The sequence below is a fragment of the Drosophila miranda genome, chromosome 2 (genome assembly GCF_003369915.1).
Source record: "Drosophila miranda strain MSH22 chromosome 2, D.miranda_PacBio2.1, whole genome shotgun sequence".
Lineage (NCBI taxonomy): Eukaryota > Metazoa > Arthropoda > Insecta > Diptera > Drosophilidae > Drosophila > Drosophila miranda.
The window spans coordinates 21,107,769-21,134,467 of NC_046675.1; the positions used below are offsets into that span (position 1 = coordinate 21,107,769).

The window sequence follows — 26,699 nt, forward strand, 5'->3', positions numbered from 1 at the left end:
TTTCGAAATCAAGTTTGTTGCTTCTGTGTCGCTCTGGTGATCCGCACAGAAAGGTGCACGCGCGCATTCAACACGGTTGTGGCCTCAACACAGAGCGAGAGAATTACCGGGTTCTTGAGTGTTTATTTCGACAATCCGAAACGGATTTTCCATAAGCCAGTAAGGCACCCAATTGTCAAAACCATAAAGCCGTCGGAATATCGTCTGTTGGACCGGATCGCAGAGTCGAAGTCGCAGTCGGAGTCGAGGTCGGTGTTGTCGGGTCGCGAACTTTCGATAAATCGCCACTGTGAGATGGTAAATGCCTAATGAGTGATGATGTTGTGCGTCATTTGGCCAATTTGATTTGCTAATTCCTTACCGAAGCTCTGAGTTTTCTCGCAAAGAAACCCCATAAATCTTGATCTAATCAATGTGCTTAATATGCAATGATTCTTTCCATGAATACATACTCGTGTGTAAAGTGTATTGAGAATAATAGGAAATAATAATTTAATCAAATACGTACGAGTATTGTGCAATAGAAACCCCTTTTCGGATCTAATCTGCTTAGCAAATAGTTAATATATGTTTTCAAATATTAAGTAAATATAAATACAAGTTATTCAAGTGTCAAACATTGTGGATAATCAAAAGTAAATTATGAAATAATTACTTATGCCAAAAGCCAGCCGTCGGAGCCAGCTCTATAACCAAATGGATATCGCAAATTGAATCTTTCGAGTAAAGAGGTAAGTTGAAACCAAGGTCCCCAAAAACCTAGCCCCCAACCCGTACGTAATTTACCAATTTCATTATTAACTTTGATAGAAATCAAACAACAAAATACTTAAAAAGCCAGCAACCAACTCAAACGCCGTAACCGTAACCCCAAAAAACCTAATATTCAAACCGAGATACTCACAGACACAGAGAAACACACACAGCGAGCCGCAAAATGTACAATGAGATATATCTGCGGAGTTCTTCATTTCATTCAATGACTTTTGGTGGTCCCTATTCAAACAACTCCAAACAAATTCAAGCCCCGACTCGATGACACTCCAAACGTCAACTCGAACAAATTTTTTTTCCCCGTCTCTGCCTTGCCGGTCGGTGTCTTGCCTCTCGCTGTGATAAGTTCACTTGACAATGAGTTGCAACAAAGAGCCCAAAAGCCAGGCAGGCCAAGATGGTATATGGTACCCCCGGAGACGGTAGTGAATACTCAAGTAGAAAATTTGAAATTCATTTAACAAAACTAATTTCAATTGTTGCACTTTTGGCCCGAACGGCCAGTAGAATCCCAAAGAATAAGTACGTCGTTGTGAGATCTTTGAGATTTTCCTTGGCGCCATCCCAAGTGGCCTGGAAAAATGCTGTATTTGTTTTGAATATTGAAAGAAAGTGATAGTGGGTTGCCCAGAGGAGGGGCCAGATTTAATGATTAGGGAAACTGGCAAAGGAAAGTTGAAAACTGGGAGAATTCGTATATGGGTCAATGCTCTGAAGACTGAATTTTCAGGAATATTGAGGCAAACCACTGTTTGAATTTGAATTTAAATTTAAATTTTTTTCTTCTGAGTCAGTTGGACAATCGTTGCTATATTTTTTATATTTAGTCTAGATTAGGATGGAAAATTTTAAAACAAATCGGATTTATTAAAGCTTAATTTCGCTTGATAGTGAATATATTTAAAAGATATGATTTGCATAAATATTCACAGTTCTGAACCAGAATTTCGAGTAGTAGAAGTAGAGTTTTTCCATTGAAACACAAATATAAAAATCTTCGCTTCCCTTAAACAACAGTCATTAATAGCGGCTGCTTAGCCTTAGAAAATAACATTTAAATTCAGCATAAAACACCCAATACAATTAGCATTGAAATCCCGTAAAAGTGTACAATACTTTTTCAAATTTATTTCGAAAGAAACAAACCGAAAAAACAGAAAAAAGAAGATTTCCCTTTATACAAACAACTATTATATTCCCAATCCCTGCTCTCTCTCTCTCTCTATCTGTATGGCCGCTAGGCATAATCGTAATTTGATTGATCATTATTGAGGACTTAACGAGTTTCCAATATGATCAACATAGATATTAACCCACTGAGTGTTTAGTATTTGTGTTGTTAGACATTTCATTAACCTCTAGTTACTGATCCGCCAGGAGAGGCCGAAGCCAAATCAAATGTCATAAATCATTTTCGAACTGCCTCCTCCACCAAACTCCTTATGCAATCAAATGCTCAAATAAAAAATATACCATATCAAAAGCGCCAACTCATCAGAAAAGAGGGGAAGGGGAATGGTAGCGGGAGGGTAAAGACTGGGGAGACGTCTCCGCATTGGGGGTACTCCGGAGTCCGGACAATTGTTCAAATACGACTCGATAACAATGCAAATCAGTTCTTTGGATTGACTCGCCTTCAAACAATTCAAACAATATCTGGAACTATTTTCAACTATTATCTGTATCTCCGTGTGCGGGGTCTGTGTGCTACATCTGTGTGTGTTTTGGGACTGGCCAAAAGGGAGAAAAAATAATAACAAAAACCGACCTAATCAACAATTGTTGTTCCATTTCATTAGCAAATCGAAAAAAATAGAGTCTGCAGACTTTCATTAAGATCTACATATTGATTGATATTTTTTTTATTTTCCATTGTTGTTGGCACACAAATTTTTGCCCAAATAACCGTGACAATCTGCGACTAAGACGAAAATTGCCCTGTCATTTCTTACTTTTAGAATTGAGATTAAATATTTGCGAACGTGCGACGACGCCACGATATGTATGCGGATAATAAACGTGGCCTAGACAAGGTGACGGCTGCCACCGCGCCTACCATTGCCCTCCAACAGCAGCAGCAACAACAACAACAGCAGCAGCATATGCACCATCATGTGTTGCAGTTGCAACAGCAGCAACAACAACAGCAGCAGCAGCAACAGCTCCAACAGCATCAGCATTTGCAGCATCAAATGCATACGCATCATAATTTCCAGCCACACGAAACAACAGCAACATTGTCACAGCAGCAGCAACAACAACAGCAACATATGCAACAGCAACAGCAGCAACACCAACAGACAGCACAACAGCAGCAGCAACAGCAACAGACAGCCGGCATGTTTACAAGGTAAGTTCTTAGCGCCAACATTCTACCCGAAACCCCGCCCTCCATGAGAGGGACCCCCTTTGGAGACCTTATCATCAACCTCCCCGCCCAGCCAGGCACGCATCAGGAACTGCCTGCCCAAACATGCAAACTTTTAATTTCAATTTGTTTCGCACGCTTCGATATTTGTCAATTCGGATTTGAAATACGAGGCCAAGTTCGCATTCGAGGCCCAAGCCATTCTCCCCACAAAAAGGTACTCCTTTCGGTTTCTCGTCAGGGGATTTCTCTGCATGTTTCTTCCGATTTTCTCTTTGTTTTTGTTGCTTTTCGGTTAGTTCTTCTGCTGCTGCGGAGGCTGCTGCTTCTGCTGCTGCTGCCGGTTTTAATGGCCTCTTGTATTGGCAACTTGTAGTTCGCATTTATCTGGCTCTCGTAATCTTCTCAGCCAGCCCCAATCCACTCTGCGTACCCGTACCTTGTACCCCGTACCCACAGCGCCAATTCGCGAAAAGAAAAAAAACGCGCAAAATTCACTCTGAACTGAAGCTGAGACTCCAGCTAAGACTGGAGCTGGAGCTGAGGCTGAGGCTGGAGCTGGAGCTGAAGATGCTGTGCCATTTTATTTAGCTCCAATTAATTAGTGCTTCAAATGTTTTGCCATAAGTTAAACCCGCACAGTGCGATTGACATTACCACGTTGGCAATCGGACGTCCACTAAGACCGTCGACGACGACGGCGACAACGACTACGAAGGATCCAAAATAAAAGGCGTCTCCACACCACCAGCACCACCAACAACAAAAAAAAAACAACAACAACAACAACGTTGCGGAGATGCCAACAGAGTTAGGCACATCTCCTGGCTGCTGCTGCCGTTGCTTCTGAAATGTGTAAAACTCACGTGTGATGTTGTTGATGGCTCGTTCTTTGTTCGTTTCGCTTTTCTTTTTTGTTCCCAGCGCCTTGCAGCAGTGCCAGAACTCTTTCTTCTTTCGTGTGGGTAGGTGTTGGCTCTCAGCTCTTGGCTCTTTTCTGTTGCCTTTTGGGTGGGTGTAACATTTGCTGGTGGCGAGCGAGCGGAAGCGGTATCCCCATAGAAATTAGACCATTTTGTAGTAGCAACTGAGCGGAACCATTAACCAATTGATAAGTCCCAGACGGTGACGAGCAGGCGACACGAAGCACTCCGAGCAGTGTGAACAGTACAGAAGGGAGAACAAAAGACTTTGCAAGAAAATCAATTAATTAATCTTCGTCGAACTATCTAAATTGGAGAAATTAGATTTTGTTGGCCGGGATTGTTTGAGATTGACAGATTAGGTTTAAGAAACATTAACCCATAGCAAACATAGTTTAATAAAAAGATATCGCTGAGAATTTTAGAAAACCTTTTACAATAATTGATAGAAACATAAATTCGAATGCAACCCCCGGCTCACTGGCTCGCGCCGATATGAGTAAAATATCGGACGACGACCCAAAACTTTTGCCATATAATAGAGAGACTAGCTATTTGCTGATTATAAACCGATATACGCATTAAGTTTGAGAAAAAAAGATAAGATACAAAAATTAAATGTTGAAACGTCCCTTAGTTCTTCAGAATAGGTACAAATGTAAATCCATAGTTCTATGTACTCCAACGACTATATGTATAATTAAAGAAGTAAATCGAACTGGGCAAGTATAACTTAAAGTATAATTTGTTGGAATATCAGTTATCTTATGATAAATTTTGCAATAGATAATAAATAATAAAATATATAAATTTAAGTTACTAGTTCCCAGTTCATTCATTTGATTCATACGCGACGTGACCCATCAAAACTATCAATTAACACATGACATATTTGGAATTCCAGAGCTTAAAACCTAAGAGCCCCTTCCCCCTTAAATAAAGTTCATTGTTCGCACGGGAAAGCAGCACGCGCTCTTTCAAATACATAGATACAGATACAAGTATAGATAGAGATACAAATACATATACATGTGCAGATGTATTGTAATGTTAGAAATGGTGGTAAAAACGGATCGGGTAGATTTCTATAAATATTTTCATGCTCCAACAAGAAATGCCAACAAAACGGCCGCTCACAAAACTGAAACAAACAACCGTTAAACAACGAAAACTATATCAATATGCTCTAAATAATAAATGACACTAATTAAAACGAAGAAAACTTGGTGTTTGTTGTTTTTAACACATCCAGCAGTGCCACTAGTCGAGCAGTAGAGTCAACAAACCTCGAACCACTCCACTCCCAGAAGGAAACCAACCAAAGCCAAGGAAAACCCAGAGTCAAAGCCAAAGACGCCTCTGAGCCAGCCGCTGAGATGCATTTGGAAGGGCATTTGGTAGAGGGGTGCTTCCTGAGTGAAACTAACCGAAACCGTTGCGTTGCGTATGGTGTGTGGTTTGTACGGTTTGTGTCTATGTTTGTGTTTGTGTGTTGGGCCTGTGCCTGTGCCGATGGGTGTTAATTTTGGCAATTAGCATGCCCCCTCAGATACAGATACAATTTTCGTATCTGTAACACTGCATAGGGCTCTCTGCTGGCTCTCTGGCGGCTCTGACAGCAATTTTATGCTGCTAATTTCATTAACACATTTCTCGAGAAAAGCGAGCAGCCTGGCGGGCAATGCTATTTACCCAAGTTGGGATATTAGACATTGGTGCAGTGGATGTTGCACCACATATAAATGTTATGGATCGGACACTCGTACACTGGGAATTATGTGTGGCACGGGGAAAGGTATTCCACTGAGATTAAAGCTTGCAGCTGCAGACTGATTTCTTCCTCAAGTCTATTATCTTTTTGTCAGTGCATGACTTCCTCCATCTAATTTCTTTGATCAATATTTGGTGACGCGCGTCGAAACTGATCTGTGTATGGTCTCCTCTGACCAGACATTTCTCTGCTCGAATATGAAATGCTGAGCAAATAAGTGCGCCGCCTCCACCCTGGGGCTAAGATGCAAAGCAACTTTGCCCTGGGGCTTACCAAATTATTTAGTTGCGGCATCCTTGTGCTAATTGCCTGACGGTAAAGTGCAGCACTCTCAGCCGCCTCTGCCGCTGCCCAAGCCTCAGCCTCAGCCTCAGCAGCCAGGCTAACCATCAATCCCGTGAGTCTCAGGCCCAGAGTTGGTAGCAGATTCGAAGTAGCAGCATAGTTGGGGTAATTTCTGGCCAAGCCACCGCCGGGCACAAAATATACTCGTACAGACCCAGACCCGATACCGAGACCAAGAACCCCAAAGAGCCCAAGTCATGGGAAAATTTCCGTACACACACAATTTGGGGTTTGGCTTACGCTTACAGGAGAGAGAGAGAGGAGAATCTGGTGGAGGAGGAAGAGGAGCCGGAGCTGGAACTCAGGGTAGAGGAAAAAACTCAGTTTCGCACGCAAATTAAGATAATCGAAAGCAAATGCAGCAACGGTAGCAGCTCTCCATGGTTAGGCTCAAAAAAAAAAAAAAAAAAAGGAAAAAAGAAACGGGTTTAGTACCCGGTAGCAACAAATCATAAAAATATGAAAAATTATGCGGCGGCGTCGGTGGCAACAGCAACAGCACCAACAGTTCCTGCCACAAATGACGATATCCAAGTCCAGACCAAACCGAGCCGATGACGACGTCGTCATCATCATCGAAGTGTGCTTTTGGCAGTCCATCATTAAATTGTGGCTAAGATTCCAATCAAACATACAAGACAAGGGGAAGAATCGAACCGGAGCAGCCAGCCGCATCAACGGTAGCCACTTGGATTCATTTCTTTTGAGGCAATGAAATTTCAGCTGCGGTCGCCTCTTGCGCTTCGCTGTGGTGTGGCATGAACTGTTGTGGTGTGGTTTTGGATTTTTACAAATATATGCGTCAAAATAAACAGTAGCTACTGCCCGCCAGACTTCTTTATGAGCTTTTGAGAGCAGTAAATTATATGGCTACGACTTGCGGGGCTACCACAAACTCGTAGCTTGCCTAATTGATTGATTTAATTGAAGGATGGGTTAAGGATATGGATTTGTGGCTGTCCTTGAGGCTTTTGTGGAGATCTGAATAGTTTTTAGTTTGAGTTTTGAGATAATATCCCTTATAATATTCACTATCTTTTTTTTATACCGAACTAGCTATATCCTAAGTAGCGGTTGTGCTTTGTCTCTCTCTTTCTCTCTAAGTTTTTCCCATCTCTTATGAAAAGCGCGAGCAAAATTGAGAGAGACCATGAAATATGGTACTAAAACTCCCTGAAATGAGAGTTTTAAAGTTCTAGTACTGCCAAAAAGATTTTAGCCCTATAGAAAATCAAAGCTTCAGACTATAATTCATACCAATCAAAAACATTATTCGAATAGCTTTCTACATGAAATGACAGCTGGTTACGACAGAGATTTTCTCTCATCTAGCCACTAAGCATTATTTAGTAGATCAACCGTACATTTATCCGTGGATATCAATCAGAGTCCTTAGCCGAATGACAGCCCATCGAAAGATCTGCGATCGCTCACACATGGCTCTTCTTCAGCTGCCACTAAGCTGCCTACATTACACAGTGGATCATATGCCTGCATCTAGGGGCATGGTATCCCGTCTATCCCAAGCAGAGAGCTTGGCCTGCTGCTCCTCCTCCATCAATACACACCTGAGGCAACTCTTACCTATGGCCTGCCATATAATTTGGTTAAAGGCCGCAACCAACCGCTGAGCACCCCATGGTTATTAGATGGCCAACATTCAGCCAGCTTTTTCCAACTCTTTTTTTCTTTAGTTTTTTGTTGTGTACTAAACGTCGCCCCGATGCTAATCTGTATGTGTGTGTGTGTGTATATGTGTGAGAGAGTGTGTTTGGGGCACGCAGCGCGGTGGCAAAGGTATCGATTACTGCCACCGACTTACGCAGAATACAATAAGGCACCCGCGCGAACTAAAGACTCTGGGGAGGAGAGAGCGGTGTGGTCCTGCAGACCAAACAAGTGTTTCTCACACAGAATTCCAAGAAATCCTCGGAAACCGAAAAATGGAAAGCATTGTGCGGCGCCTGGGCAATTAATTTGACTCAGGTCGGGCCCGGGCCAGGGACCGGGACTTGGTGTGGGTTCATCTGAGGTTGGGTTTAGGGTTACCCAAAGCTCAGACTGGAGCCCGACTCGGACTCGGACTCGAGAGTCGGAGAACTGCCCATCAGTTTGAGGGTCTGGCATTCATTATACGCCGTTTTGCACTATTTTTTTTGTTCCTGCAGTCAGAGTCAGATGCTGCTGCAAAGATGCCGAAAGAGAAAGAGGGAGGCAGAAATCATTAGAGCTGCCCGCAAGCCCAATACCCTGGCCAAACTATATCGTGGGAATATGGCAAATAAACTCGCCCAAATTACACACACACACACACACACAGAGCAGATCCGAGCAGAGCAGAGCAGAAATCGAATGGGAGTGAGAGAGAGATATCTAGTCGGGGGACTAGACAATTCGCACAAGTCAAGCCAAAGACAAGACGCTCCAGGAAAAGTGCAATAAAAATTTGCGCAAATTTCGTGTTTCTCTTGGCCTGCAATTGGTATTGACTGACTCTCGGCGAATTGAACTCAGTTGGAGTCTAAGTCCGAGTTGGAGTTTGACTCTGGGAGTCTCTGGTATCTGGTATATCTGGGGCTGGGACTCGACTTGTCTTGGACTGACGCCCCTGATGCATATTAAAACTCGACTTTGGATTGATACGTGGCCCTTCTCTGGTGGTGAGGGTGATGGAGTTAGTTTGCAGCAAGTTCTTGTGATTTATTTGCTGCACAAACTTTTACGATGGCGCTCTGAGGGCCCTCTCCATAAAATCACTCAGAAGAAGATCGCAGGACTGCGCCCATAGATGCGCATTTAAAATCCATTTAAGTTAATAGTTTGGCATTATATTTCTCTGGTCTCGCAGGTCTCGCTGGTCTTTCTGGTGGTTTATGTGCTAATTAGTGAGAGACTGCGATTGGCATTGGGGATCGGATCATTGGAATCATCGCAGGCATCACAATCGAACTGGAACAAGATCTGTGCCTAATTTCTCCAGAGCACGTTAAGTTTTTGGGGTCTGGGGTTTTATCTAGTCGAGCGTCGACGGTACTACCTCCGCCAGAGCGGTCCTGGCTTGATTAAGATCTTTCGAGTGCTCGCAAGAGGATCCCCAGTCAGAGATTAAACATGTGGTTGTGGCTGTGGCTATGGTCCTCTGGGGTCTCTGGCTGGTTCCACCACCAACGCGCAGTGGGTCTGGGGCAGTGGCTACTGCCTGCTCGATGATCCCACACCCGCCTCCAAGGCATACTCTGCTCGGTGATGCTGATGCTGCTGCTGCTGCTGCTGACGCCTCGCTAAGAATCGTGTTTATGCTTTTAATTAGCAACAACAACTTGTACAGTAGTTGCCACAACAACAACAGCAACACAGCAACGGCAACGGCAACAAGTTGGTGCTACTTAGTGCAGATTTCAAGGTAGCGATAGATATATTAAGAAATGTTGACATGTCTCGCTCACTCAGATAAATTTTGATGTAGATTACAGGCAGCCCCCGGATCGCCACGAAAGGCCCCAAAAGATGCGCGGGAGTCCGTCCGTCCGTTCCGCTCCTATCCAGATAAATCTCATTTCATCCTCTCCTCTCCTCTGGTTGTGGCCGTAGCCATTAACACGTTTTTGGGCTTTATTTTGTTGAGGTTAATTTTGTTTCTTTTTTTTTTGGCATGCATTACGAAAAGGATGATGGCATTATCATATTATCGCCCATGCTACTGGAATCTTGTTTATGATAAATATTTGCTAGACTTATTAATTATGCCACAAATAGCCAGGTCAGATAAGAAGATTGCAAAAGCTTTAGACATTTTTAAGTAGCTAATTGGAAAAAGTGACGGGGAATGTTCCCACATGGGTGTGTGGGAGGATGGGAATGGGACTGCCCCAAAGATGGTATTTCAAAGTTATTGATCGTGCTGAGAGATTTTCCATGTACATATATTTCAGAGGTTTCATAAGCATTTCTGTAAACATTTAGCAGTAGGACCCTTCACCACGACCATATCAAATCCCACACGGCCAACAATCGCCCTTCTCCTTGCCAAACATGTGAACCATATGTCAGGAGCTCTGACCACAATCGCAGCATTTAAATCAATATTCATTTTAATTGTACAAATCACCTTGACTTAAATGTGTGTGCGAGAGCCGAGCCACTCGACCACTCAATTCTGGGCCAAACCAAATCTGTTCTATTATGGCCAAGACGCACAGAGGGACCGGGGGCCCACCGCAACGGCAGAAAACGCGATGAATATTTCAAAGCCAGAAGGCGAACGCGCCGATCCGTTGGCCCCCAGGCCGTGGATGGCGTTCGGTTCACTTTGCATGCCTCGCCGGCGGTTGTTGCATGCAACACTCAACTCACACTCTCGTACTCGCACACAGAGCCGCGGCTGCAGATACACACGGACACAGTGAGATTGTTTTAAATGTTAACATGGCCATTTAGAGGCAATAACAGCGGCAAAATGGCAGACAGTCGACAACGGTCGACGAGAAAGCCAAAAAGGCGCGGGCACTTGCTGTTATTACAACAATATTACCAATATTTATCAAAGCTCTCTCGCTGGCTTGCAAAATCTCAATCCTCTCACCCTCACCCCCCATCACCCACCGGCACCGCTGACCCACCGGGCAACAACTACAACAATGGCCCGATCGACGTCAGCATAAATAAAAATGCTCATACGCCGCATGCGCCGTAGAGGACGCGGACGCAGACGCAGACGCCGCTGAATAAAAAGACAAATTTATGATTTATGAATTCAACCTTGTAAATAATATGCTCACAAAAGTACACACGGACAGTTCTGCTAAACGTTTGTGCAGCTCCGCCGCTTGCAACAACAAGCATAACGAATGAACAACCAACCAACCAACCAACAATCCAGCAAACTGAGACTGACCAACCTACTTGCACAATTTTTCCGCACAAGGCATGTGGCAAGTGTGCCCCACATCAACCACACTGCCTGCAAGAACCACTGCAAACAACCGAGGCACTACAGCAAGAGCAACAGCAACAGAAACAGCCACAACTTACTGCTTGTTGTATGATTTTTAAATGCGCGATGAGTTATTTATGCATCGGGCATCGGGCTTTGGTATGTGCGATCCATCCTTAACCCATTGTTGCCAGCGGCTGCGATTTAAGAATCACTTAATAATAAATGGCAGTTCATTGAGAAAAAAGTACATCAATTTTATATTGTACCTATGTAATAATAAATTAAATGGGGTACAAATTTTCTCTCCTTAAACACTCTTAGGCTGTTGCCGGAAAGTTGGCAAGTTTTAGCCATGCTGGGAGATAAAGACTCCATGCTCGTTAGAATAGCCATAGAATTAGAATACGATAAATGTCTCAAACAAGTCTATCGGCTTTCAAGCATTTATTACCAAATTTCCATTTAAAATGAAAGAATTAAACCAGTTTATAATAGGGGCTTACAGACAAATATTAATGTTGTATTATTTGCATACAATGGCTCCAAGCATATACATAAATCACAAAATTACGACTTAATTAACCTTTTTGTTTTATTTGACTTTAATTTGTTCTGTATTAAATAAAAACCTAAGCAGTACTACTCACAAGAAAAATTTCAATTAGTAATTGAGTTTCAAATAAGTAAATTAAGTAAGTCAAAGTTCGAATTTCCTCGATACACCTTAACAAATCATCTCGCAAATTCCTTTACAATTCTTTAGAAACTGGTAGACCATTCCCATCACCATATACCACTACTCAAGGAAGGATTAACTCTTTTAACACCAATGTACCGTTACAGAACAATTAACATTCTTTAAGAAAGAAAACCCAATTGTTGCATTTACTTATTTTACATTTATATAGATATTTTTCTATTAAGTTATTAGCTAGCAATATAAAGACAAAAGAAAAGTTTCCACGAATTCCCAGAATTGCTTGAGAATTCCCTACCAATTCCATTAGCATACACAAAGCTCCTTAGTGGGTTAAAGCCGACTGACAGTCAGTGCGAAGGAGACACACTCACTTGGGCCTCACAGTGGTACAGTGGAACACACCCGAGTAGGCGGCTGTGAAAACACATGCCTGGTCTGGGCCGGCGGCTAGTTATGTGTGGTGTCCGCTCGCCGCTGTCTGTGGTGTCTGGTGTGTCTGCTTATTAAGCTGTAGCTGTGAACGTGCTCATATATTCTAATTGTTTCCTTATGCCTCTCTTAACCGAGTTCTGTTTCTTTTTCCTGGCTCCGTTGCAGGTTCGATGCCAACAAATCGACCAAGGGCGCCTCCAAGATGCGACGAGATCTTATAAATGTCGAGATAGCCAATCTGAGGGATCTGCTGCCATTGCCGCAATCGACGCGCCAGCGACTCTCGCAGCTGCAGCTGATGGCGCTGGTCTGTGTGTATGTGCGGAAAGCCAACTATTTTCAACAAGGTAAGCGCCCGATCCCCGAACCCCCAAAGCCCCCAGAGACCGATGCATATGCATGCTGATAATTGGCTGCACGTTGATTGAATATGCATGAGTCATGAGCAGATGGAGATGGAGATGGAGATGGAGATTGTGGCCAAGATTGGGGGCCAGAGAGTCCGCGAAAGAAAGATTGAGACCCACCGCCGCCTGGCTGGCTTTCGTTTAGGCCGGAATAAACCGCTATGCGCAGGCGCATGGCTCGGTTTAAATCAACATCATTCATATGTCGAGTGTCCCTCTATCATTCGCTCCCCCTGTGACTGCAACTGCGACTGTGGCTGAAATTGTTTTTGGCCAAGTAATTGCCTAAGCGTCTAGGCACGCACCCAGGCGGGCCGAAATTGCCCAGAGCCCCTCTCGATGCCTCGATTCCTCGAGATGCCAGAGGAGGTCCCATCCTCCTTTAATGCGCATGCTCGCAGGTCAACGCGCAACCGAACAAGATCGTTCGCTCTTTACTTACCCACTTCTGCTGCTATTTTGTGCTGTTTTTGCTGTATTTTTTTGTGGATAATTACGAAAATTGTTTTTCAAATTAGCGTTGTGCGGTACATAAGCCCATAGATAACACACAAGACTCGAAAGACTCTTAACTCTCGGCTCGCATCTCGGCGCAGACAGAAACGGACCCGAAGGAAACCCATGTGAACTCGCGTTTTGCGCGAAACTATTGCAGATCCGTGGCATACCACACCACTGGCATGGCAGCAGCAGCACCACCACTAGCTGCACCACCAACCACCAGCCCACTCCTCCACCAACTCTGGCCTAGACCCGACCCGCTCTACGACTATGTCTGGGGCCAGGCAATTTCACAATTGCAATGGTAACAACGAGCGTCTGCCTGGCATTGCTATAAATATTGCGATAAATCAAAATGTGCGATTTATGTGTTCTACAAATTGCAAAAAATTAAACTTAAGTACTGCCTTTTCTCCTCCATCCACATCTCTCCATCCACCTCTCTTTTCGGCTAAGTGTGAGAAATTGTCGGCGTTTTCGTTGGCCCGTATCTTTCGGTTATTTGGGTGTGTTGTTGCTGCCGTGGCCGTTGTTATTGTTCATTGTCATTGCACCGTTTAAAAGCATTTATAATCACAAATTGTGTTAATATTGGCACGCCATCGAAGTCGGTTTTTATTCATCCCCGTCCCCCAAGTTCAATGGATTCATTCGTTTGCTCTCTGGCGTTGTGCCTCTACGAGTACGAGTATGTGGGTGTGGCTTTCAAGATAGTCGCGATTAATGAAATACATATTTATAAAACCAAATTGAGTTTTCAATACAATAAGAATCTTTTCTTTTCTGCTTGGTATGGCAATATCTTCAGCCCGGCGGCGGCTTAAGACGGCTTCAAGACCGTATAATTGGCAAGCATTTAGTATTGTCATATTTGCCAGCGAATCGCAAGAGAGGCATAAAATAACTTGTGAAGTGATCACTGACTAAAAATAGTTTTCGGCTTGCCCCGTGGGTGTGATTTTAGCAAAAGATTCGTACACAACAGGGTCGATAGGCGTCTGGCAAACATCAGCATCACCTTTGTTGTTCCGTTTTTGGCTACTGGACAGGTTTGAAATAGGGTGCTATTCTAAGTTCGAATAATTTGTAAAATCAATATTGCGGTACGTCTTTTATTGTTTGGCTCATTAAACAACTTGCAAGTATAAGTTTATTATTTTTTATGATTTATATTTAATGATCTTAGCAGTAAAAGTGTTTATATTTTTTCGAAGAAATCCCTTGACCGTAAATTATTTTATTTATAAATATAGTACAGAAAAATCCTTGAAGTCGATAAGTAATAAACCTTTATTATTTAGATTTTTTCCATACAAATAATTGACTTTAGAAAAGAATGCTTAACCAAATTTATATTCGCAAAATATTTTAAATACCTCAAATTATGTATGATTTAAATATTTTTAATGAGCAATTGATCAGTTGCAGAGGCAGGTTGAATAATCAAATCCATTTAAACTTCATATTCAACTCTCTTGAAAGCAATAATAGAAAATACCTGTACTACTAAAAGTGTGGTTGTTAATTGGTAACTTGGTAATTGGTAATAATTATTCAAACAAATGTAGATTAATTTCAAAACAGATTCTTAAGATATTGAGATATTTTCAGCAACAACAACATTCCCTTGCCCTTGTATACCAAAAGCTAAGTGGAGAAGCATTGAACTGTCTGCCACACCCCATTGTCGGTTTGGCAGGGGGGTAGGAGGGTGGGCAGAAGGTTGAATCAGGTACACTGACGACAGACTTCTTGGCAAAACGGATTTCTGAGTATTCGTATTGTATAGTGGATACAGAGGAGTGGATATTAAAAAGCCCGACGAAAATCCGCCTGCATTCATGGCCTTTCCGTTCAAGTTCAATGAAATTACCAGTTGCGGTTGCTGCTGCTGTTGCTGTTGCTGTTGCTGTTGCAGTGATTGTGGCCCGATCATGCTGATTTTGTGGCCGTTTCTTGGCTTTGTTTTTGCTGTGCTTTTCTGTTTTGTTTGCCAGGTGCGGGAGTATCTCGTAGTGTTTGAAAAATAATTGATCTTGATGCGGCCTGCAATGCAGCTGCAAAACTGCAATTGCACTTGGAGATCGCTGCCTGATGTTGCTGTTGCTGATGCCGTTGCTGCTGCTGCTGCTGTTGCTGTTGCTGTTGCTGCTACGGCGGCTGTTGCGGCTGCCTCTCTAAGTGACAATGACACATTTTCTTTTTGTGATTCACTTGTTTTTGTAAGCCAAACAAACATCGTATCGCGTTGCTCATTGTATTTGAAATATAATCAATGAATTAGCAATCAAATGCATTCAACAATTGCCGTCTCCAAAGTGGGAGACAGACCGAGTGTATTATTAACAGATAGTTTTTTAATTAGCCAGGGGTTGTGCATATAAATTACAGCCATGGGAAAATACTCACATCCACTTAGTGCCGGCTTTTTTTCCGCTTCAGACGGATCTCTCCTGATCGCAGGGCGCGCCTGCGCAAGACACAAAAGGTCAATTAACTTAATAAGCATTATTTTTGATCAATGTGTTTTCCGTTTTCCCCATTTCATTGCAGTATTTAAGCGTCACAATGCCATGCATCACCACCATCATCAGACAGCAACACCAAATATTGGCTTCTCGAAGGTAAGAAACTGATTGAATTTCCCAAGAAATACGAGTCCAACAATTCATATCCAATCGGGGGATAATTAGGAGGTAGATTGCAGAATATCTGCATTCATTTACCATAACGTATAACCATAGTATAACCCCTACAGCTCCCCGCTTTGATGACATTTTGATTAGGCTCCCAGGGAGCGCAGGACCGAACCGAGAGAAACAACTCAATTTAAGCAATCGCGCAGTGACAACTCAACCGAAAGTTCCCGGGAAAACAACTCTATTAATGGCACAAAAGCTGGCCATATCATAAGTCAGAAATCATTTGTGGCCGCCGCCACTTGCTGCGCCAAAAGCGAGAAGAGGCGAAACAATAAATGCCCGGGCCGGGGAAAAAGCTAAAGATTTGCCCAAAACCACCAGGAGCAGACAGTAGTCAGTCAAGAGCTGCCTGCCTGGCACTGACTGCTCCAGTCGGGCCAGATTGATCTACATACCTGTGCACACTCGTGACTGAATTAAATACTATGTATATCCACCAGCCATAGTCATAGCACTCGTACTACTCTTTTCTTTTTCCCCTCTTTTTTGATTCTCCTTGTGACTGTTTTTGTTTTTTTTTTTTTCGTTTGTCAGTTGTCAACGCGAGCATAGGCCGGGCTTTTGGGCTAACAATTTATTAGTGTGCAGACGCGAAAATTAATTTGCATTTCCAACACAAGATTCAATTTATATTTTTTTCACAAAATAGAGGGTGTCACATAACAAGTTGGATTTGATTAGCCAGTTAAGAGTTAGTTGAATTGGCTGCAGGCTTTGTTGATTTTCAATGGGGTTTCAGTTCTGCAAAGTTAATTAAATTATGATTTACCAAAATAAAATAATATAAAAATGGAATATGCATAAATAAGCTACTTGAATGGTTGGAAGCATTTGGAGAACAATTTTACTTGTGTTTGGGTTTAAACTAAAAATAAATTCATTTAGAAAAATAACACATGTCCCAAGAGTATCTTCCGATGCAGGATCTCCAGTATTCGAACATTGAAGTTGCTTAGTATTTTTAATATATAGGATAAAGGCTATAGAATATAATATATAGGATATTATAGGATTCCAACTCTGGCCCAGGGATATGGTTTCTTAGCCAAAGTTTATGCATCTGTATTCATGTTAATTGATTTTTGTATTAGAGAGTTATTTTCCGGCCTATCCGTTCTTTTAGAGTCCTATGTGATAATTACAATACCCTAAAATATTCCTTATTAAACCACCAAAATGTTGTATCTGTTTTCTTTTCCTTCTTATTCTCTACTATACTTCCCTGGTTGTTAATATTTTAATTCTTAGTTAGCAGTTAATTGTTAATTAATTAAATAAATAGTGGAGAGAGGTTAAAATGGGGAAGAGTACTTTAAAAATTCTTTTTTCAAAAATAAATTATTATGTAATTATTTTTGTATACATATGTACATATTTATGAAAAATGCTAGGACAACTATTTTAGAAGAATCGTAGTCCTAGTAAAAATTCAGTACCAAGAGATCTGCCTACATTAAGCAACCATTTAAACCATCTCAATGATAAAACTCCTTTACTCATCCACATATTTGTCTTGCAGGCACTTTCCGGCTTCCTGATGATGCTCACACAAAATGGCAAATTGCTCTATATATCGGATAATGCGGCCGAGTACTTGGGCCATTCCATGGTAAGAGTTTTGGCCAAAGTTTGCGAAAGTTTTGGCTTTGTTTGTCGTTTTTTTTTTTTTTGTATTTCCTTCTGCTTAAGGGGTAAAATTGCTACAACCCGTGATACAAATCTCTGACAAGCGACAACAGGCAAACGACGATGCCTGTCGTCGTCGTCAGAGCATGTCATAGACTCGGAACAGCAGCGGCAGCAACATATTTGTTGCAAGTTTTTGTCTGTTGTTGGGGCTGCTCCCGTTGACAAGTTAGCAACTGTCTAAAGACCTAAAGAGCGAGACAGACACAGAGACCCGATTCATTGAGCTTATATAAATCCGTTTGCTTGTACGAGTACTACACAAAAGTTCCTTAAAAACTGCGGCTCGATTTTGCTGTTGTTGTTGTTTTAGTTTTTGTTTTTGTTGTTGTTGTTGTTGTTGGCCGTGTTTCAAGCTTTGTTTATTGCACGTTTATGCTGCTTAAATAGCAAGGTTATACATATCTAAATAAACTTATATCTCTCTATATACTCGCATAGTATGTGGCATGTACTACGTGGCCTTTCACTTTGCATTTGAACCAAAGTTTTAAATAAATCTCAGGCAGCGACCTGAGTGCAGCCTGGCATGATCTCCGTTCTACATTGCCAGAACAGACATTGACAAAGGTACGCGAGATTATGTGCCAGGTGATTGTCGGGCTCTTCAAGTCTTCGAGACTGCAACGGGGCGTATGTGCAGCGAGCGAAAATTATGCCATAAATCAAAGCTAGCCAGAGCAGCAGACCCAGACCAGCAACAGACCGGATCCCGAAGTGGGTAATTGTTTGTGCAAATGGCTGGGACACTCGTACCCCCAAAAACTCGATCAGCTTCCTATCAAAAGAGGCCTTTCCCTGTGACCAGGCGCTCGACATGTGGTATGAGGCCACTTGTTATTTTTTAGCCAGACAACCTTTCATATCAACTAAAGCCTCACTGCAGCCCCTTGCAGCAGCTAACAACACTCTTGTTGCATGGGGGCCCGCTCTTGAAAGGCAGTCGGAGCATAGACAAGAACAAGACAAGGGGGAAAAAACGTTGCCAATTGGCAACCATGACATTTGACAGCCTTTTGGCCTTTGTGCCGGGCCTTATCAGGAGTGCAGAGGAGTCAGAGTCGGAGCCAGAGCCACAGCCACAGCCAGAGCAAGACCAAGAGTCTTTGTCAGGGAGTGGAACTGGGAGACACCCACCACAAGCACCAACTAAATGGTCAGTGAAGTTCATAAATTTACTCGTATGCCATGTGTTGGCATAATTACGGGCACAATAAACGGAATTGGTGTGCACATGGACAGGCCCAAAAGTGGATTGCCCAACCTTTTAATTTGTGGCAAGGCTCAGAGTTAGTTAGCGGCAAGAAAACGGCAGCAGCAACAAGGGTACCACCAGCAGCAGCTACGACTGCGACAACCCACAACGAGCAGCAGCAGCAGCAGCAACAACTACAGGCAAAGTTAATTAACAAACTGCCAAAAATGTCAATAGATCTTGGTAACATTGTTGGTGCTCTGGCTGTTGCTGTTGCTGTTCCGAATAGTCGATGCTGCTGTGGCTATGTCCGATGTGGCTAATGTTGTTTCTGTTGTGCCTGTGTTGCTGGGCATCATAATTTGAATTCGATTTTTGCATATTCCCATAACAAGTTGCCATTGTCATGTGTCATGTAGCGACAGTGGCCATAAATAAATTACAAGTACAACAACGACAACAACATGCCATTATAAATTGGCCGACCGATCGGTTAGTTTTGTTTTGATCGCTCTCTCTCTCTCTCTCTCTCTCTTTAACTCCCTCTCGCTGTCTCTCTATCGATCGCTCTTTTGGCCAGCTCTATGGCCATAATTGTCAACTATAATAAAAGCTCATGACATAAACGGCCAACAGGCAACAATTGGCATCACACAGACACACAAAGCCAGCCAAGATGACCGTGCGAAAGCCACAACAACTGGCTGACACATCATTAACAAATTAAAACAATCGACTGACTAATTGAACTGAAGTTTCATTATCCTTAATCTCCATAAATGGGCACAGATGCGCTTTCAGAAAACGGATAATTTTTTTGGATTCATCGGCATAAATGTGGGTGCATATACGAGAGAGTCCACAGATGACATCAATTTATTGTGATCAGTTGAAGGACAGCTAAATAGGAATAAGTGGGTTACAATTTAACACACAAATTTGAGAGACCTTCTAACAGTTATATTTTTTACATATTTTATTTAAAAAGAATTTTAATAAATTCATTCCGGCAAAGTTGAGCTGTAAATTGTACTCCAATTTTTAGTTAAAGATTTAAGAGGACACATTTTATATTCATTTAGATTACTATGGCCTAAAAAATATATTATATAAAATATAATATATAAAAATATATTACTTGGAAAATATCATTTGGAAAAAGGACAATAAAATGATTAACAATTAACAATATTATTTAACAAATAATCTTTTAAATCTTTTATTCAGGCTAAATACTGACATTATTTAAGTGAAGATTTGATCAGCTGAAACAATTTTATAAAAAATAGGAGCCACTCAGCAGCTGCAAGGAGTTCGGTCTACTACATTATTATTAACATACTCGTTAAATATACAATATAGCACTGTTATTAAATATGGAGTATAGAATAAAGCATATATTTATATTGGAACTTATATTTAAAAAAAAACCAAAATATGCAATGTCATATGCATGTCATGCATCTCCTCTAATTGTTGCTTTTGTACCAAACTATTTGCTGACCAGTGTAAGCCCGTGTTAACTCTTTGTATCTCCTCTCTCTCTCTTTTGCCCTGTCTCTTTAATAGGAGGATCTGCTGATACATGGTGACTCCGTTTACGATATCATTGACAAACAGGATCACGCAACCATCCAGGCCGAGCTGAATCGGAACGTGCCACCGCAGCCAGGTGGAGGCCAGGCGAACAGCAGCGGTGCTGGCGGCGGCGTCGGCGGCATCAGCGGCGACTCAACGTCCAGCAATGGCAGCGTTGGTGGTGTCGGTGGTGGCGGTGGCGCCTCCAGTCTGGAGGGCGAGCATCGCATGTTCCTCTGTCGCATGAATGTTAGTCGCAATGCGCGACGGCAAATGCGTTTCGGCGATCAAAAGGTGAGTGAAGAGCCCAAGGAATCGAGCGACTCGTTGAGTGTGTGTGGATGAGTAAGCGCGTGTAAGTCTCTGACAGAAATTGATGAATGAATCACCTGGGAAGCGTGTTGCGTGTAACACTTGGCCAGACTTTGGAGGCATCGTCTCGAGGCCCAGACTCCACTCCGCTTCAGCTTCGACATCTCGCTCTCTGCCATGAATTATGCATGAGACGCAGAGACCGGGGAGAATGGAAAAATGGAAATGGAGATGGAGTTGGAGATGGAGATGGAGTTTCAGCATGCGTTTAGTCTGACTCTGGCTCTGACTCTGACTCTGGCGAGCGGCTAACTGGTCATACATCTTGCCAACGAGTTTAGGTTTCTATAAGCTGACAAACGATGACAGTTGATGCGGAACGGGTGGGTGCCCCAAGCTTCTCTCTCTCCCACCTTTCAGCCAACTGCTCTGATTGGCCGCCTCTCCACGGTCTGTTGATGATGATGTGAATAAAAAAGGCAGCAAAATGCCGCAAGAGTATGCCCACCTCAACACACAACAATATGAAGTTGTCAGTCTGTCTGTGGCAGGCAAGCTGTGCTCCTCTCAACGCGGGCAGGTTGAACAAGACAAGACCAAATCTGTCAACGTGTTGAGCGACGCGTTGGCTGTGACTCTGACTGTGGCAGGCAGCCACCGTTGCCCGTTTTGGGATGGATGTGCCCCCGGCTACTGTGCAGAGTCGTCTCTCGCAATGTTGTGGGCGGTCGCTTCACTTTTATTCATATCTCCGATCCGCTCTTTTTTTCGCCTCCATTTTTCTCCTCAGTGCAGCGACACACAGATGTGCGGCGGCGGTTAAAATTATGGAGATAAGGCAAGGCGTTGACAGTTGGCTGAAAACGTTTTTAATTAAGTTGAATGTTGGCAGTTTAATGAGGTGCAGGAAGTGCATGTTGAGAGATTTTCTCATCACTGTACGCGGATAAAGTTGTTAAAAGATTATGTTATGTTGGAGTAGGCCCAAAAAGGTAGCAGAAGACAGATCTTTGAATGAATGAAACGTAGTGAGAAATAACAAAAAAAAAAAGGATAAAGAGAACTGCAAATCCCTTTCCGGATACTACAGAGCTGATCTTTAAGATAACTCATAGAAATCTTCTTAAAGTCCTCTTAATTAGACTGATTTTCAAAACCTACAGGGGTCAATCAATCATTGTAATTCCCTTCTTGAATAAAGATCTTTAGAGAAAGTTTTTCCAAACTCTAATTACCCAGAAAACTTTTAAATTTTTCATGTTAACCATCCTATAGCATAGTATTAATGGTCAACTGCTCGGATCTGAATACCAACATTAGCTACACACAACTTTCAAATCCATTCCCAGCCTAAGAAATCTAATACCTAGCATAAGACCCACATGAACTGTACCAGCGATAACCCTCAAAGTCGAACCCCAGCCCAGCAATCCAAGCGCATTCACTCGCAGTCAGCAGGCAGCAGTCAGGCAGGCACACTCGTTAATATGCAATAAAAATGGACCAATAAATAATTATGAATGAGGTCAGGCATAGTTCAGTGCTAGTACCTAGTACCCAGACAGTCATTCTCGTACACCATAGACAAAAGACACAAAAAAAAAAAAAAAATCAACCAACAGCAACCAAGAAGAAACGGCGACAGCGCCGGCAGTGGCGCCTGCTCCCCAGTCTAAGGTCGTCTCATTTACCAAAAAATAAAGAGAAAAAAAACCCCAAACGATGCTGGCGTCTGCGTCATCGACGGGTTTGGGGGATCTGGCAGTGGGACTGGGTTTCGGTATCAGGATCGTCGGAGCTGCATTTGCATTTAAGCAGAAGAGGCTGCAGCGGCCCATAAGCTACGAAAATGCAATTGCAGTTGGGACGAAATAAATGCAGGCACGTTTTAATTGGGAGACAATGGCTCGAAGACTGTGACTGACTCTCGCAGACTGCCTCGGAGACTGCCTGGTGTGTGTTTCTGTGTGTGCAGTAGAGGAGGTAGGAGTCCCAGGCTGGAGTCAATACTGGGACAAAACATTTCTGTGATTGCCTTTTTTAAATTATGGAATCAGAGTAAAATGTCTATGAGAGAGAATCCCGGCATGCCGAGCCAAAAATGGCCATACTACTGCCCGCCAGCCAGTAACAGGGCAACGTCGTTGGGCGCCAATTTTCGTGGGAGCCAGCCGAATGTGGTCCCAGAGAAAAACCCCAGATCCTCAACTCGTTCTCTCTCCCTCTCTGTCTTGCAGGTTGTTCTTGTACAGGGTCACTATTTGTCATTTCTGCCGCTCTGCAGTCGGAACGAGCCCGTCTTCTTGGCCACCTGCACGCCCATCGCCATGCCCGAGACGCGGGAGTGTGTGGTACAAGGTGCCACCAATGTGTTTACCACGATCCACTCGATGGATATGAAAATCGCACACATCGATAAGAAGTGAGTAGCCACCGAAAAACATTGGATATATTTAGTAAATGATTTTTATTATGTATTCATTAATAATCATTTCTTTGAAATCCGTTTATTGTTTGATCTTCTTAGTGGAGAGTTCCATTTGGGCTATGAAAAGAGCACATTGCAGGCAACATCTTGGTACAATTTGATTCACAGCGAAAACCTTCGGGAGGCGCAAAGCAAACACAGGCTAAGTAAGTGATTATTAATGTTTTTTCTTAGTATAAATATTCAATTTAAAAGTGGAAATGTATAGTTTTGAATTCTTGTATTCGATTTCATGCCTATAATTTAGGTTAAATGAAATCTTGAACGATTAAAGCTCAGATCGAGCAGAAAAGCCTATAAAATCCTTGTAGCTGCTTAGAATTTATTTAAAATAAGTCTAAATTGATGTTCGTATAAGTTAACTAAAAAAGAAACAACTAGATAATGCATTAAATTAATTTGATCTGACATCAAAAGTTTCAGAATCTTATATCTTTTGAGATCAAAATCATAAAAATGATCAACATCATTCAATCCGCTTGAATGGCTTTATGGATCTATAAAAACCTGTTTAAACTACAAATGTACATTAATGAAATTTTGAATTAAATCAGAAATTGATTGTAATCTGAAGCGTTGAATGAGTAGCATTTTAAATCGATTAATATTTATTGAAGTGATTGAAAAAATGCATCTAAAAAAATTCAACAAAATTGATTTGATATCTAATATTATTAATTCAAATCTTGAAAAATCGGGCTTTCCCCATAGTGATAATATAATAATTATATTTAATAAAATAATTGATATTCCATTCACAGTAACCCAATCGGAACAGGATCGCAGCTGTATCCTGCTAGTGCGAATGCAGCGCTCCAGTGGAGAATACACGTGGGTCCATGTGGTGCTACAGGTGCGGGATAGTCCAGACTCCACCCAGCAGCCTGTGATCGTGTGCACCAATCAAGTTCTCAAGTAAGTAGAAACCTCTCCGAATACACCAATCCATATCAACCTATCCAGAGACACACGATAACCCATGGATAACCCTAAATCGATTGCATTTTCAGTGATCGCGAGGCTTCTGTAATGCTGGCCAACTCCTGGCTGTACCACTATTACACCGTACAGTCAAAGATCCAATTTGGTATGCCGCTGGACAGTGGTATGCGAGTGCCACCCGGTAGCTCCTCCAGCGGTTATTACAGCCCCCATTCGACGCACTCGCAGCAGACGCAAGGTGGTAGCACTCCCGGCCTGAGCATGACGAATGCCGCTTCTGGGATGACGACTGTGTTTGGCAGTCATCATCATCCGCATCACCCGCACCACCATCATCATCACCACCACCCAGCCGCGGCCTATCATCATCATCCGCATATGGGGAGTTATGGCGGCGTCTATCACGCGGAGGCGGCCATCGAGCTGAAGGAGGATCAGCCACTGTTCAGCTTCCAGGAGCCCGTCGACTATAGTCAGGTGAACGGTGGCGCAGGGAGCGGTGTCAGCCCGGTCACACCTATCGCCACCACAACCCCCAACCCCTCTAGTAGCGCCAGCCAGAAGTCCACTCAATCAGCCACGCCTCCGCCTCCAAAAAAGCGTGCCCGGAACAAACTGGAGCCGCTGTATCTGCATGCAGAACGCTCCCCGGCGGCAGCGATTACGCCGGAGCCGGACTGTTACGCCCTGCACCCACATCCGGCGACGGCCTATGCCACATCCGCGGTGGCCAGCAACGATGCCTCGGTCATCTATGCCACCATTGTGCCGACGAGACCGCGGCTGCCGAACAAATCGCTGCCCCCCGATCCGGCGGACTTCATCGAGCAGTGGAATCCCAGTCCGCCGTGGTCAGAGTCGGCCCAGAAGGCCTCACTGGACAGCTTTGGGTCCTCCCACGAGCTGAGTCCCTGCATAACGACCACACCGCCCACGCCCACCAGTGCGACGCCCCACCAGAGTGGCCTCGGCACGCAGACCATCGGACCGGCCTTTAGCTTTGAGTGGATGTCCGATCCCCTGGTGCCACTGACCTATCAGCAGTGGCCACCCACAGGAGACCATCACCAGCAGCTGTCACAGCACCTGGCCGCGACACAGCAGCAGCAGAATCAGCCACATCATCATCATCATCCGCACCAGCATCATCATCAGCAGCACCAGCATCTCATACTCCAGCAGCAGCAGCACCAGCAGCAGTCCCAACAGTTAACACTTCATCATGTCCACGTGGCGGGGGGGACGACAACGACAGCGACAACGCGTGCGGAGCATTCCATCGATGGGGTAGCGCCGGTTCCGTCACTACCGATACCCATACCCATACCGATACCCATAGCGATACCGCTGACGGTGACCACGGGCCATGCAGATGCCGGAGAACCGGTTGAGGATAGAGGTTAGTACATTTTGATTGGCACGATTTTTTATGAAGCTGCGGCCAATTGGCGGACCGATGCTAAGTAATTAAGGTCGACAAAAACATAGCTATCCCATCCCCGAAACTAGTAAAAAGTATCTTAATTATTGATAAGACCGGAGGAGATTCTTTGGAGCTTCCGCCAGCCACCAGCCACTAGCCACATGCCACGCTTATGCTAATGCCCCTCGCCATCGCGCTCCCTCTTCTGCTTGCAGATCCCAAAAATTAGTGACCGGCAGAAAGCTCGGAAATACCCAGAGATCGGATCAGATCGGATCGGCTTGCAACGGCGGCCAGGTGATAATCACACTTAAATTAATTGCCACTTGTCATCTTAGCGTTTAAATTATTTTTATCTAACGAAACACACCCAAATGGAAAACAATAAATTCTCGCTATAACACATTCGTTTCTCCACGAGTGTATATCAACTAATTTAAGTAATTTCCATAGAAACCATTGTTTTCCCTCTCTTCCGTCTCCCTTTTCGTATGTGCAATCTCGGAAGATACTTAAAAATATATGCAATATACATACATATATATGAAAATAACACTTGGAAATTAGTTTTGCGATAGGAAACAACAGCAGCAAAGCAAAGGCAAACAGCACTAAAATTAATATAACAAAACAAAAAGCAACCAAGCCAAGAGAGCTCTATTAGTTGTAGCCACAGTTTTTTATTAGCGTTATTTTTTATGGCATGCGCTTGAACATTTTTACGACTATTTCTGTATCTTGTATCTGTATCTTGACATATACCCGTAAATGTGTGCATTAACTTCGTGCGTAATTCGTAGACGATTTAGGTTAATTACTTTATTTATTAAACGTTTTATTTATAGACATATTTATTACTATTATGCTTTGCTTTATTTAATAAACAAACATTTAAAGTATGTATTTTCGTTTAAAAATTCCAAGAACTTGAACCGACATTTTTATTTGACTGGAACTGGGATGGAACAATGGATTACAAATAAAATGATATTAACTGGAGTATCTCAATAAATATTTGAAGTTTAAAAAATTTAATTCGATCCGCCTGACTAAGGATAAAATAAATAATAAGTAAATTCAGTGGGATAGCTTCTCTGTAAGCGCAAGAAAATATTGTACAACGGTACTGGTTTTGAGTGCATACAACGAAATAAATTGAACTTCGAACTGTATAAACCACTCGATCCTTTCCATTAAAAACCCACTAATGATCATC

The 26,699-nt window shown here is 43.0% G+C and overlaps 1 protein-coding gene across 2 annotated transcripts; it reads left to right on the forward strand.

Annotated features, from left to right (window-relative positions):
• Positions 1–42: 42 nt before the first annotated feature.
• LOC108157563 (neuronal PAS domain-containing protein 4A) lies at positions 43–26,392 on the forward strand. 2 transcript variants are annotated; one of them, XM_017289681.2, is made up of 11 exons: positions 43–731; positions 2,733–3,124; positions 12,415–12,596; positions 15,711–15,781; positions 17,379–17,468; positions 20,310–20,612; positions 22,868–23,052; positions 23,158–23,264; positions 23,880–24,033; positions 24,129–25,459; positions 25,699–26,392. In XM_017289681.2, the coding sequence occupies exons 2-11, from the start codon at positions 2,775–2,777 to the stop codon at positions 25,710–25,712; spliced, it is 2,787 nt and encodes a 928-aa protein (XP_017145170.1). In that variant the 5' UTR covers positions 43–731; positions 2,733–2,774; the 3' UTR covers positions 25,713–26,392. The 2 variants fall into 2 exon arrangements, with proteins under 2 accessions (XP_017145170.1, XP_033245667.1); XM_033389776.1 differs by lacking the exons at positions 43–731; positions 2,733–3,124 and adding an exon at positions 12,219–12,307 and having other exon boundaries at positions 25,699–26,388.
• Positions 26,393–26,699: the final 307 nt, after the last annotated feature.

What these genes read in the sequence shown, in the direction of transcription:
- LOC108157563 (XM_017289681.2), top strand. Translation starts at nt 2,775, where the DNA reads ATGTATGCGGATAATAAACGTGGCCTAGACAAGGTGACGGCTGCCACC. An exon ending in ACAGCCGGCATGTTTACAAG is followed by an intron (nt 3,125 to 12,414) that starts GTAAGTTCTTAG and finishes GCTCCGTTGCAG; the next exon opens with GTTCGATGCCAACAAATCGA. An exon ending in CAAATATTGGCTTCTCGAAG is followed by an intron (nt 15,782 to 17,378) that starts GTAAGAAACTGA and finishes TTTGTCTTGCAG; the next exon opens with GCACTTTCCGGCTTCCTGAT.